This window comes from Cervus elaphus, chromosome 9 (genome assembly GCF_910594005.1).
Source record: "Cervus elaphus chromosome 9, mCerEla1.1, whole genome shotgun sequence".
In the NCBI taxonomy this organism is placed as follows: Eukaryota; Metazoa; Chordata; class Mammalia; order Artiodactyla; family Cervidae; genus Cervus; species Cervus elaphus.
Genome location: NC_057823.1, coordinates 52,026,996 through 52,040,309, shown reverse-complemented (window position 1 = coordinate 52,040,309; position 13,314 = coordinate 52,026,996). Strand labels below are relative to the sequence as shown.

At 54.3% G+C, this 13,314-nt stretch overlaps 2 protein-coding genes across 5 annotated transcripts; both read left to right on the top strand.

The window, feature by feature from the left end:
• Positions 1-1,643: 1,643 nt before the first annotated feature.
• Positions 1,644-6,813, top strand: SPATA24 (spermatogenesis associated 24). Of its 4 annotated transcripts, none has more exons than XM_043912922.1 (6): positions 1,644-1,801; positions 2,838-2,903; positions 3,132-3,262; positions 3,348-3,418; positions 6,061-6,163; positions 6,271-6,813. In XM_043912922.1, exons 1-6 carry the CDS (start codon positions 1,685-1,687, stop codon positions 6,398-6,400), a joined length of 618 nt encoding a protein of 205 aa, XP_043768857.1. In that variant the 5' UTR covers positions 1,644-1,684; the 3' UTR covers positions 6,401-6,813. The 4 variants fall into 4 exon arrangements, with proteins under 4 accessions (XP_043768857.1, XP_043768856.1, XP_043768855.1 ...); XM_043912921.1 differs by having other exon boundaries at positions 6,256-6,813; XM_043912920.1 differs by lacking the exon at positions 6,061-6,163.
• Positions 6,814-7,044: 231 nt separating this feature from the next.
• PROB1 (proline rich basic protein 1) lies at positions 7,045-13,285 on the top strand. Its single transcript, XM_043912918.1, has one exon. It carries the CDS (start codon positions 8,273-8,275, stop codon positions 11,327-11,329), a length of 3,057 nt encoding a protein of 1,018 aa, XP_043768853.1. The 5' UTR covers positions 7,045-8,272; the 3' UTR covers positions 11,330-13,285.
• The last annotated feature ends 29 nt before the right edge of the window (positions 13,286-13,314 follow it).

Here is a 13,314-nt window from a genome sequence, read left to right as displayed (position 1 = left end):
GCAGCACCTCGTGAAAGACCCTAGAGAGGAGAGACTCAGGGATCACTGCCCCAGAGCAATGTACAGCTTTGTCCAGGGTGATTCAGAGGAACATTCACATTTGAAACACAAAGTTCCAAGAGGGCCTTGTCCTTAGGTACATAAATCACAGAGCACCCTATAGGCCCATGATAATCCAATACCATAGCCACTAGCCACATATGGCTATTTAAATGTCAATTTTAACTAATTAGAATTTTTATTAAATATTTAAAAAGCACTCTTCAGTCACATGAGCCATATTTCGAGTGCTGCCAAGCGACGTGAGGCTAGTGGCTGCTGGCACTGGACAGTGCAGAACACTTCCATCACAGAAAGGTCCATCTCTGACCTTAGAGATTGATCCACAGAGGTGGCCTTACTCTCAAGGACATCAGAACAGACACAATAAAAAAGGACAAAAAGGATAAAACAAGGACTACCACTGGGAGATCCACAGGAATGACCATGTCTTGTCAGGTCACAACATCCAGCCAAAAAGAGATACCCAGGCAGCTGAGGAGAGCACCCTAAGTGACTTACCTGATATTTCAACTTTCCTTTGTGGTCATTGACAACATATTTTCCCAAATTCCTTCTTAATATAGTTATTTCCCACTTGGGAATTTCAAATTCCATAACTTCAGAATCCATTATGTTCACAAAATACTGCATAGCATCATGGTTAAGAACATGGACTCTGAAATCAAACTGCCCCTGTCAAAACCCTGTTTCAAAGCTCAATATCTTGGGTGACCTTGATTTACTGGGTTATTCATTCTCATAGAAACTACATTTTCTCATCTGTAAAATGGGGATATTAGGATCAAGTTCACAAGGTTATTATGAAGGTAACATGAAATAATACTAATAAAGCATAACAGTATCATGAAATAGTGAATACTTGATAAATATTAGTTCCGGTTTACCCCAAGCATAATCTTATTTGGGTTTCAAAACAAGCCCTCAACGGGGATTGGTGGGGATGTGTAATCACCTTATTCTTCCTTGCCTCCATTTTACAAGTTTCCTTCATGGCTAACTTCAGTTCTAATATCTTCAGACTCTTCAGGTTGCCCAAAGCCTGGTCCCAGAATATGAGGACTCTTATCTTAGATGAAGTCACTTTCCGTTTCTATTTTTGAGCTTCCCTTCATTGGGAAGCTCAGGCCCCCTAAGTACTGTGTTCCTAAGAGCTTCGAAGAGGGATCATATTAGTCTCATACTATGCGGGAAATTCAGAGTTTAGAGTGGGATAAAGACACATGCAGGGGTTGTCCATGATTCTTGCTTCAAAGTCTTGTATGTAGTTTAATGGGTCCTGGGGGAAGGCTGTGGGCCGGTGTGAGTGTTGCCTGCTCCTCAGCCCTTAGGGTAAGTTTAAACCGGGCCCTGCCCGCTCCTCAGGACTGCGTAAGAAAGACACCATATAACAAACGTGCAAATTCCCTATAAACCTAAATTACTAACGGTGCGGCAGGTTCTCTGCCCCAGCCGGCTCCTGTAAGAGAGCGACTCTTTTAAGAGGCGGGCCCCATCCCTGCAAACAAAGGAAGTCCCCGCCCCTGGTTGCCAGGGTGCTTTGTGGCGTCGCATTCTCATTGGTGGCCGTCAGCGGTGAGGCAGCCCGCGGCAGCCATTTCCAACGAGCTGGCGGGGGCGAAAGATGGCGACGCCCGTCGGGTGGTCGCAGGGCGGGTCAGGGTCGGTGTGTCTCGCCTTTGATCAACTGCGGGACGTGATTGAGTCTCAGGAGGAACTGATCCACCAGCTGAGGAACGTGGTACGCAGCCAGAGAGCTGGGGGAGGACTGACTGGACGCCTACGTGGTGGGGGCGGGGCCAGGCCCCAATGCCAGGGGCGTGCCGAGGCCACATTGCCAATGGCGTCATCCGGAGGAGGCGGGGCCCCGAAATGTTGTGGCTGGTTGAGGGGTTAGAGCCAAAAAGGGACTGTGTCTCAGGAACATTTACCCGGAAATTTTAGAGAAAACCAGGTTGTTTTCTACTCTCTTGGCCTGGTTGTCCAGGGCCTGGTAGATATGGCAGCCTATTCACTGAGCTTCAGTTTCCCCATTTCTAATTGGAGATGACTTCACTGTGTACAGAGTAACTATAACATCATCCCTATTGTGGAATCCCCTCCCCATGCTGAGTGCTGTAAGCTCTTCTCATGTTGACTTAAGGGCTTTCAGCCCCTTTATGCCCTTTGCTTTTGCCTTGTCAATCAAATGCGAAGCTGGGACTGGAGCCACAAATTTCCTGAACATGTATGGTAAAATCATGGCCAAGTGGGATATATGATTTTTCTGTTTGTTTTTTATCTTGATAAAAAGATGAGAACATAGATAAAACTGACTTCACATCTATTTCTCACTCCAATGTTTGAATGCAGCTCTGAACACTGAATTACCTAAAGGTACCCAGGCTTTCTGTTGACAGCTGGCCTTACATATGTGTTCTCATTATGTGGAACACTTCTCTTTTCCATCCTTTTTTTTCTGGCCCACCCATATTTAGCAGTCAGATATCAAGCTGACATCCCTTCCCTTGAAGCAGTTCTGACCCTTCCTCAGGCTGAGGCAAAGGCCTCATAGCACACATCATGGTGGCCACGGTGTCTTCTCCATGAGACTTGTTCCTTGTATGCAGGACCTAGAGTTGAGCATCACTGAATCTTGTGGAATGAACTCTCCCTTCCTTGGGCCCCAGTGTCATCGTACATGCCCTAGGCATCCATTATCTATACCAGGCCCTCGTGCCTAGAGAAACCCCTCCCACCACAACTCCAGGCCCTCCCTGAGCCAGGCTCTGTTGCAGATGATTCTCCAGGATGAAAATTTTGTCAGTAAAGAAGAGTTCCAGGCAGTGGAGAAAAAGCTGGTGGTAAGTAATGGCCTCTGTCAGCTTCTCATCTTCCCCCATTTCCCAGGATCCCAATGGTTGGGCAGTCCTTGAGCACTGGTCTCTGAGCGCCTCCAGCCCCCATAGCGAGGACAGAATCTTTCTGTACCATGTCTTTTACGTGCCCATCTGAGAAAGGGGACTGATTAAGGGGGCCTAGGAGACTCAGCGTGGCTTGTGGTGATAAGGTCACTGCTGCTGCCCCTGCAGGAAGAGAAAACAGCCCATGCCAAGACCAAGGTTCTCCTGGCCAAGGAAGAGGAGAAGTTGCAGTTTGCCCTCGGAGAGGTAGAGGTGCTGTCTAAACAGCTGGAGAAAGAGAAGCTGGCCTTTGAGAAGGCGTGAGTGGAACTTGGTAGTGGGGGAAGAGTTGGGGGTCCCATCTGCCCATCAGCCTTCCCACCTTTCCTTATCTTCTCCACTCAGGCTCTCCAGTGTCAAGAGCAGAGCCCTGCAGGAGTCCAGCAAGAAGGACCAGCTCATCACCAAGTGCAATGGTAGGCGGGAGGCCCGCACTCCCTCCCACGCTTGCTTACATGGGCTCTTCCCTAACAGCCCAGTGCCTGTGTCCAGGGCAGGGTTTCACCCCAACTTCTGTCCCCGGCTGAGGATACAGGCCAGCCCAAGCGGGCCACACCTTCGCAAAGGCCTTCAGGGACCAGGCAGGCCACGGAAATGAGGGAAGTGGTTGGTGTACAATATTCTTCATGGCCATAAAGGAACGGGCTCGCTCCCATTTTTCTTGAAACATACGACCTTCTTAGTCCACCTTTTTGTTTTCCCACTTTTGGTGACTAATAGAAAGAGTGTATTTTACTCATAACTCTGTTTTCAGGGAAAGAACAGTCCTGTATGGAAGCTGACCCTTAGTCTGAGTGTTGGGGACCCAACAGGGAGAAATGGGGACTGTGATGATGTGGAGAGCCATACTCCTTCCCAAGGGCCTAGCACCTCTGCTGTGGGAATAGGGGCCCAGTACAGTCAGATCTTTAAAAAAAAAAATGGAAAGCACATTCTAATGGAAGCTTTTCTGACTTTTTCATGTTCGCACTAAATTTAAAAATTCAAAAATGTTTAAAGTATTGTATGGGCCAAGGAAAATATGTCTGTGGGCCATTAGTTTTCACCTCTGCTCTATGCAGATGCCTGTGGCCACTTGTTGGCTCAGTTGGTACTCTGAGTTTTGGGGCACTTTTGGTCAGCTATTCAGTGTTCTGACACCTTAGAACCCCTTTTCATTTTCCCAGAATGCCAGACTCCCCTTACCTACTTTAAGAAGTAGATATGAATTCCATATGCAACATTTCCTTCATTCACTGCAGTGTTCAAGTAGATCAGAGTTCACACCCAAAAGAGGTTCAGGGTCTCTCCTGATGGGCCCCCACCTGGAGTCTTGGGCACCCCCTACCCACCAGTGCAGCCTTCTCTTTCCCCTGGTGAGTACTCTCACTGGAAAGATGCCAGCAGGCTGCCATCTTGATCTGGCCAGGTGGACTAACAAGCCTCATGGTTGTCTAAGGCAACATCATGGCCTTATGGCCCCTCCTGTGGCCCAACAGGCAGGCAATGCCTCCATACCCAAAGATGCTGCTCCCTTAGTCCTTCCCTTTTCCCTGGGCTTCCCCCCACTTCCCTAAAAGGAACCTAGGCTTCTCTCCTAGTGGTGAGGCCCTTCCTCTAGGACATTTCCTAGAGATCAGCCATGGCCTCAGGGCTCTGCGTCTGCTTGTGGAAGGTGTGTGTGAGTCATAGGGGAGGAGCCTGGCTTCCTCCCGGCTGAATGTTCTGAATTCCTCCAGGAGGGCACAAGCCCTCACCTGAGCAGATCTGGTGACCTGAGCCACCCCCTGGCCTGACTTCTAATTCTCCATGCCTCCCTTTATGTGGTTCCAGGTTGGTTTTACACTTACATAGTTCCTTATTCTTCTGAAAGTCTTTTCTAACCACTCTCTCATTGGGTGCCATTTATTCTAAATAGCTCTCATTTATTTTAAGATTCGAACAAATTTCTGATGCTTTTTTCCCATAAGAACTTCATAAGCAATCAGATTGGATTCACTGGCTGACCTGGGGAAGGAGGTTCGATAGCACTGGTCCTGTGACCCAGTGAACCCAGGTTTTCCTTCTTTTCCTTCACCCATGTCTCTGTTCAACATATCCCGTAATTTTTGACCAGATTTTCTCTTCTGAAACCTTAACTGCTTCAGCATTTTTGCATTTTCAGAGCTTACATTCTAGTTAATCTTTGTCTAGCCTTTGAAAGCTATAGGATTTTCTTCTTTGAGGATCAGAATTTTCAGGGCTCCCTGAGGGACATTATGTAAATGAAGCAACCCCAGATCCCTACAGCCTCATTGGATTTTAAGCCAAGACACAAAACTCATCCTTGCATCTAATGAGCACTTAATCTGGGGGTAAGCTTTGCCACCACTATCTCTCTGGGGTCCTGTCTTCTCGCCTGAAGCCCTAACACAGGGCTGGGCATCCTGCTCTAGCCCTCAGTGGGTGGGTGGTTTGCAATGACTGAACTAGGTGATGTTTCTAAGACTTAAACTCCCAGGGGACATCTTGTTTATCCATTCCACAAATAAATGTATTGTGCATCTATTTAATACTATGTGCCAGGTACTATTTTAGGCCTCAGGGTTAAAGCCGTGAATAAAACAAAAATCCTTTTCTTTGTGGGCCTTATATCCTAGTAGAGGAGAAGACATGAGCAAAACATGAGGTCTGTGAGATTTAAGTGGTAAAAGGGAAATAAAGCAGGAAAACAGGATAGGAAATATTGGGAAGTGAAGGGCTGTAGTTTTAGACTAGGAAGGGTCTCACCAAGGAGGTGATATCTGTAAAGAGCTGCAGGAGTTGAGGGCAGGGCTGACCATCTCTCTCCAAGGGCCGTTGCATGCCCACAGGGGAGCCACCTGGTCCAGAATAGAGTTGTGAAGTCACTGACACACACCCCCACCCTATCAGGACTCTAAAATAAACTCATCCTTACAAAGACATTAGCAACTACTCTTGGACAACCCCTGGGTGGTGGGGAGCCAAGTTCTGAAAAGACCCACAAGGGAATGCCTTATCTCAGGAAGGAGCCCATGGGATGGGAACCCCTCCTCCTCCCTGCCTCTCTCCCCCACAGAAATTGAGTCTCACATTATAAAGCAAGAAGATATACTTAATGGCAAAGAGAATGAGATTAAGGAGTTGCAGCAAGTTATCAGCCAGCAGAAAGAGATCTTCAGGTGAGGGGTCTGGGCCAGGCTGGGGGTTGTTGATAGAAGTGGGGAGCCAGACCTCTGCTCCCTACCCTGGGCTGTTCCCAGCCCACGCCCAGCCGGCTCCGTTGCAGGAATCACATGTCTGACTTCCGGATCCAGAAGCAGCAAGAGAACTACATGGCCCAAGTGCTGGACCAGAAGCATAAGAAAGCCTCGGGGACGCGTCAGGCCCGGAGCCGCCAGCGTCCCAGGGAAAAATAAAATGGTTGCCGCCTTCCTGTTATCTGGCTGTAATGCCCAACCTCTGCCTTCTCTGCTTTGGAGGTCCCCATCCTGCCCTTCCTGTCCCTATGGGTACTCCCCTCAGGCCTCACAGTGGCCTGGACACCAGGGAAGAGGCAGGGTAAAAGGCAAGACACCCCTTCCTTCCTCCCTGCCTGCCTTTTGGACCACCACCTGCCAGGCCATTCCTGTGCTCAGAAGTCTGAGGATGCACCTTGACAAGTCTCCAGACCCTGCTACTCCCCTGGCTTCCTCCCTTGGGTGATAGTGGGGACTATGGGGGTACGGGGTTGTAGCCTAGAGAAGGACTACTTGGTTGTCTAGTAGGCACTATCCCTTCTTACTCTTGGTATTAAAAGTCTTTCCTATATAAACAGCCCTGGTTACCCCAGCACCCTTGTGAATTTAACTCCAGACTTGAAGGGCTAAGTGTATGTGTGCTGTGTTATGTGTCTGAGAAGCCCCAACTGGAGAGTTCAAAGATGGTGAGTTCCAGGACCACAGTGAATTTGGGAAATCGGTTTCCATCACATAACAAGAATGTTTACCTGTGATTCACCTTTGCATCTTCTTACACATCTCCCGAACAGAAGCTTATATGCACAAATGGAGGAAGAGGAAAAGACTACTATGGTGGTGATGTGTTTTTGGGTTTTTTTTTCCCCTGCTATGTCTGTTTTTAAGGTGGGATAACAGTCTGTGGAGGGGTTATGACTTGCTCGAGTTGCATATACAGAGCTGAGTGTGATGGCCAGGCATGGCCCTCTCAGAAGCCGTCACTAATGTGCCCTAGGTGACCAAGGGGACACACCCAGGCAGGAAACGCACTTAGGGGAGGCGGAGTCAGTGGTCAGGTCTGGCCTTGCCTGGGTCAGCGTGAGGCTGAGTGCGTAGGGCCAGCTGGGGCCTGAGTCATAGCAGGACCTTGAAGCCAGAAGTTTAAGGGCAAGTGGTGCCCATTGTCATCGTCCCAGGATAGTAACAGGTGGTAGCTGCTTCCTCATCAGCAGTTGTCCCCAGGACAGGTCCTGAAGTGATGGGGCCTGGAATGAGGGCATTGTGAGTGCCTGGGGGAACACAGAGCTATTCTTACCACAGGCCTTTAGAGAAGGGACCACAGCTACCCTAAATGTTCCTAAAAGATGCCATATTAGCATCTGGGCCTTGTTCTGACAACCTGAAAAGCTAGCACTGTCCCCTCCAGCCTAGGTTTCCACAAAAGCAGTGGGTCTAGCCAGGGACATGTTTTCTGAGGCCCCAGTACAACTTTTGGAGTTTGGGGAGCCTCCATGTGATGCTCCTCTATCAAAGATACCGGGCAGGTTGTGGTGATGGTCACAGAAGATGATGCATGCTCCCTTATGAGCTCTGGCTGGGACAGGCGCTGTGAGGGCCAGAGAGGAGGGGTGCCCTGCAGTGATGGGAAGACGTGGGGAGTTGACAGATGAAATTGCCAGACCCGGGTTGTCTGGTCTGGCTCACACACTGACCCACACAGGATACTTGACGTCAAGCAGGTCCCTGCTCAGCCTCAGTTCCCTCACCTGGGGTGGACGAGTGGAGTTGGGCCTGGCTCCTGGGTCCAAGTTGGATGTTTGCCCTCCGCTCACCTTCCAAACCAAAGCCTGGAATGTCACCCTAGGCTCTCCGGTTCACGTCCGAGAAGGGATCTAGGAGGATAGGGCCCAGGGCCCTCTGGCTGCCTATGCCCGCTGTCTTAGGAGCGGACGCGGCCGCTTTAAGGCGCGGTGACCCCCATGGCACCCGCGGGCGGGGCGGGGACAATGCGGGCGTCCGCGACACCAGCGGAGGCGAATGCGAGGGAGGTAGTGCGCCGCGTCCGGCCCCAGCATGCTGACCGCGCTCGTCCAGCCAGCCCTGCCTGGGTTCCCAGGGCGGCTGCCTGCGGCCCCCGCTCGGCGCCAGGACTCGTCCGGTTCGTCAGGCTCCTACCACACTGCTCCGGGTTCTCCAGAGCCCCCGGACGTTGGACCGGACGCAGAGGGCCGGGCGAATTGGCCCAGGGTGGCCCCTGCGCTGGGGGCGGGCGTGCAGCCTCGCCTGTCCGTCAGCGCCCAGAATAGCCTCCAGCAGCTACTGCCCGGCTCGGGTTTCCCGCGAGGCCCGGCCTCCGGCCCGCGACTACCCCAGCCCCAGCTGCGCATGCTGCCGTCGGGGGAGATGGAAGTCATCTTCGGCACTGGGCCCCTATTCAGCCGCTCCGACGCAGAGGATAGAGAAGTGCAACAGCTCACGACGCGGGCCTTCCGCAGCCTCTCTCCGGCTGGGTCCGCGTCTCCCATCTCTGCCGAACCGCAGCCCCAGGGCCCCGACGGTGGCTCCCGCTGGGCCACTTACCTGGAGCTGCGGCCCCGCGCGGCGAGTCCTGCCACCCCATCGCATTTCGAGTGTGTGGAGGTGGCGCTGGAGGAGCGTACCGCGCCTGCCAGGCCCCGGACGGTGCCCAAACGTCAGATCGAGCTGCGCCCTCGGCCCCGGAGTCCCCCGCGGGAGGCCAATGCGCCGCGCCCTCGACTGCTCCTGCGCACCGGCTCCCTGGATGAGTCTCTGAGCCGCCTGCAGACTGCCGCAGACATCGTGCAGACGGCGCTAGCCAGAAAACTGAGCCCGGCGCCCCCTGCCCCAAGCAACGCCACCTTTGGACCCACGGTGCCGCCGGAGCCTGCGACCCCGGAAACGCCCCGCAGTACTCGGGTGGCCCTGGAGGAAGCCAAGTCTCTGCCGCCTCGGGTGAACTATAGTTCAGCCCCAGCCAGGGCCCCAAGACCGTGGCCAAGCCTCCGGGAGCGCGCAATTCGGCGCGACAAGCCCGCGCCCGGGACCGAGCCGCTGGGTCCAGTTAGTTCCAGCATCTTCCTGAAGTCAGGGGAGAAGACCGAGGAGGTGCACCAAAAAGAACCGAAGGCTCGTTTCCCGCGAGATACTCCGGATCAAACCGTCCTGAGGGCACAGGGTCCGCCTTTCCAGTCTAGGCCCCCCTGGGAAGTTTCGAGTAAGGCTGTGAGACGGAGGAGCCCATCCCCGCCGTGGCAAGCCCCAAATGGGACCGTGCGGGGTCCTCACTGCACCTCCCCCCAGAACCTGTGCCCCTGGAATCGAACTATTCGGAAGGTGAGTAGCCCATCGCTCCCCGAGGCATCCTCCACATGGGACAATCAGGATGCTGCTGTCACGGAAACTGTCAGCAAAAAGAGCCCTTCCCCTCCGACCCTTTCCCAGTGGAATCGGGGTGTTGCCAGGGCAAGAAGCCCATCCCCCGAAGCTCCCTCCTCGTGGGAGGTGTCGCATCCGGCAGTTGGGGATGCAGTTGAGGGAAGTAGGAGCCCGTCCCCGCCGACCTTGCCCTCGTGGGAGACTCCAGATCGTCCTGTTGGAACGTGGAGCCCATCGCCCCAGGAGACGTGGAACTCCACAGTGCAGAGCTCATCGGTAGTGGCTACGCGGGTAGCTATGAATGGCGCGGCCCAAGAGGAACTGGTGCCGCCCACGCCGTCTGCACCAGGGACTCCAAAGCTAACAGAGGTTCAAAGTACGTCCACGCGGGAGATGCCGGATCTTGCCTTCCGAGGCAACCAGCTGTCGCCAGAGGTGGCTGCAACCCAGCTGCCTCTCAGCCGCACCCTGGATGCCGATGCGCGCCCTGAAGCGGTGGGCTCTGGAGAAGCGGCCTCGGGGCGCCCGCGCGTGGCCATTCCGCGGCCCCGCGACGTACGCAAGATGGTGAAGACCACGTACGCGCCGAGCTTTCCGGCAAGCACCCCAGACTCAGGGCTCCCCGCCCCTCCTGCAGAACCCCGCGGGGAGGAAGGCAGCGCATCCAAGACACAAGAGCTTCAGGCGCTGGGGCCCCCCGCCCCGTCTCACTACACTTCCATTTTTCTCAAGGACTTTCTGCCGGTCGTGTCACACCCCTACGAAGCCCCAGAGCCAACCCCAGACACAGTCCCCCGGGACGTTACGCAGTCCAACGGGGTCCTGCGGCGGAGGGCAGAGAACAACACGGCGAAACCCTTCGCGCGCACTGAGATCCGCTTGCCTGGTGCCCTGGCCTTAGGCCGCCGGCCTGAGAGAACCCGGGGAGTCGCGGTGCATGGTCCTGGAGGAAAGAACCGGGATGCAGAAGCCCAGCGCTTGGTCCCGGACGACAAGGGTCGGACCAGCCCTCTAGGCGGCGCTCGCACCTCACCCCAGCAGTCGCCCATAGGGCCGGCAGAGACCCAACCTCCCGGACCGCCCCGCCCCAGCTCCCCGCAGGCGCACCCTAGCTCGAGCTCTGGAATAGAATCCAAACTGGAGACGCCCCCTAAGGCCCCTGAGCCCGCGGTAGCGGTCCAGTCGCCCCTCCCGCGGGAGCCCCAGGCGTCGGCTCGTAGAACGGCCCGGGCCCAGCCCCGCGCTGCCTCGGCACCTCCGCTGGACCGGTCCACGGACGGTTCCTCCCAGGGGGCGCGTAGGCCGCCGGGAGCCGCAAACCCGGGGAAGGTCCTGGTGGACCCCGAGAGCGGCCGCTACTACTTTGTGGAGGCGCCGAGGCAGCCTCGGCTGCGGCTGCTCTTCGACCCCGAGAGCGGGCAGTACGTGGAGGTGCTGCTGCCACCCTCGCCCTCGGTGCCACCCCGCCGCGTCTACACCCCGCTGGCCCTGGGCCCCGGCCTCTACCCGCCAGCCTATGGGCCTCTTCCTGGCCTCTCACTGCCACCATCCCCCGGCCCGCCGGCCTTCAGCGGCCCGCAGCTACCCTGGGCTTCCGAGGCGGGGCCCCTGGACGGGATGTACTACCTGCCAGTGAGCGGGACACCCAGCCCCGCACCTCCTCTTCTTCTCTGTGCTCCACCCTCCAGCTTGGGTCCCTCGCAGCCCAACAAGGGCTCCTTGTTCCCGGTGTGAGGCCCGAAGGGCCTGATCGGCTTGATGTTGGGGCCTATTGATGGTCTTAAAGGTTCTGGCATCCAGTCCTTTACCCTCTTCTCCTTCAATCATCTCTTCCTTTTACCCATCTCATGCCGTTTTTTTTTCCCCCCCCCCCCCCAGACCGGAAGTTACCCTCAGATTATCTGAGACACGTTGGGGTGGGGGTGGGGGGCTAATGGAGCTGGAGCTCAGGAAGTGGCTGCCTGTTTCCTCCCCCAGGAAAATCCTATACCCTTTCCCCAAGTCCCAGAGTGTGGTGTGTTGGGGTGTGTGGGTGTGTGTGTGTTGTGGGCTGAAGAAAATGCACAACATGAGATTTGTGAGTTAAGTGTTACTTGGGGCAAAATGAAAACTATAAGCCTGGGAGACAACCTCTCACATAGCTTGTCTATGTGGGGGTAGGTCAGTATATATGTGATTTTGGTGAAGGAGGATAGTGCAATCAAGCACTCATTTTGGAAGAAGATTGCTGCTAGTCACAAGGAGCAGATGTCTATTTTATTGCTTTTCTAGATATGAGAAGATGCAAAAAATTGGGCTCATAAAAACTTCTCCTGAAAATAAATATCTAAAGGCCTATTCTGCCAGTTTCTGCCAGAGCACAGAGGGCCTCATTCCTGATCTCTGCCCTGAACTTTCAGGGTGGGTTGAAGGTCAGCGATTGCAGTGGCTAGTGATTTCATCCTTGTAGAGGCAGGTGACAAGTGACAGTTTTTAGTTGGCAGTGTGAAAAATCCCATGACATGGCCCCAGGAACCGACCTGAGGGGATGATGGGGTTTCTCAGGGAGAGCAGGAAATGGGAGCTGCAAGCAAGGGGCTGCTCCTAGAGGTAGGGAGATGTCTGTCTCTCCCTGAAGGTGGACCCAGCTGAGGTGGAGCAGGCTAGTGAGCAATGATGGGATGAAGGAGGACACTGGTACCAAGTCCATTATTCTTTGGAAGGGGATCTGAGTCTTGGCCTGGGAGGCTGTGGGGAAAAGTGGCTGGAGCAGGCCCTAGGCGAGGATCATCTGAGAAAGGGAGCTGCGGGGACAGGAGGTGGAGGTAGGTCAAGGAAGTAGTATGTGAGGGGCTGTGGAGGGTCAGCCTGGGACTTGGGGGGAGTGGGGACTGGGGAGAAGGTGGGAGGTGACTGTAGTCTGCAGCTGGGAGTACTGCCCCTCATTCTCCCCTCAACTCCAGCCTCTGACTTGGCTTGTCTAAGCCCTCAGAACTGAACTGGCTCATTCTGAGGTTATAAGTGGGGGTTCTGGCTGTTCCCACCGAAGGGGGAGGAACAGATTAGTGGGTCATTGGGAAAGACTTAAATGCAGAGAGGATGGTTGAGCTGAGGTCCCAGAGGAGACTCTTGACCTTTCTGGATGGGGTGGAGGGTGGGTTAGGGCTGGTGAAAGAAGGGATGCCCCTGTGTGGAGCTCTCAGCTGGTTCCACTTGCCTGGTAACAGATGTGGCAACCATGCCTAGAGAGGGGCTGGCTCTGCAGGCTGGTCACAGCATAGGAAGAGACAGGCCTAACAGAGGGTGTTCCAATTGCCTTAAGATTCCAGGAGAGCAGAGGGGGACGCACAGAGTAGGAGGTGCTCTTCGTGGGGGGCCTGTGTAGAGTACTGAGTGAAGTGACTGGACTTCACTCAGTGCTGGACTGATACATGGTGTGATGTGTTTGCAGAACAGTTACCATTAGAAGCAGTGTTAGGGATGGAGATCAATGCCTTTCTTAAATTCCAGGCCTCTGGTGGACCTGGATCTCTTGGAGTCACTGCCCCCCTCGCCTTGAATTGGAAACAGAGAACTATGAGTCAGAATAACCTGGACATCTTTCTGTGGCCAGAGATGCCGATGCCAAGGAGGGCCCTGGGCCACTCCTGGGCCCCTCACTTCATCGTGATGTGCAATAAACCCAATGGCCCCAATGGCTGGAACAACTGGCGTGAAGTGTCTGATTTCCTGCTGCGGCC

Excerpts from the sequence above, each read along its gene's own strand:
- SPATA24 (XM_043912919.1), top strand. The coding sequence starts at position 1,685 with ATGGCGACGCCCGTCGGGTGGTCGCAGGGCGGGTCAGGGTCGGTGTGT. Across the intron at positions 1,802-2,837 it reads TCCACCAGCTGAGGAACGTG|ATGATTCTCCAGGATGAAAA; the intron begins GTACGCAGCCAG and ends GCTCTGTTGCAG. Across the intron at positions 2,904-3,131 it reads CAGTGGAGAAAAAGCTGGTG|GAAGAGAAAACAGCCCATGC; the intron begins GTAAGTAATGGC and ends CTGCCCCTGCAG.
- PROB1 (XM_043912918.1), top strand. The coding sequence starts at position 8,273 with ATGCTGACCGCGCTCGTCCAGCCAGCCCTGCCTGGGTTCCCAGGGCGG.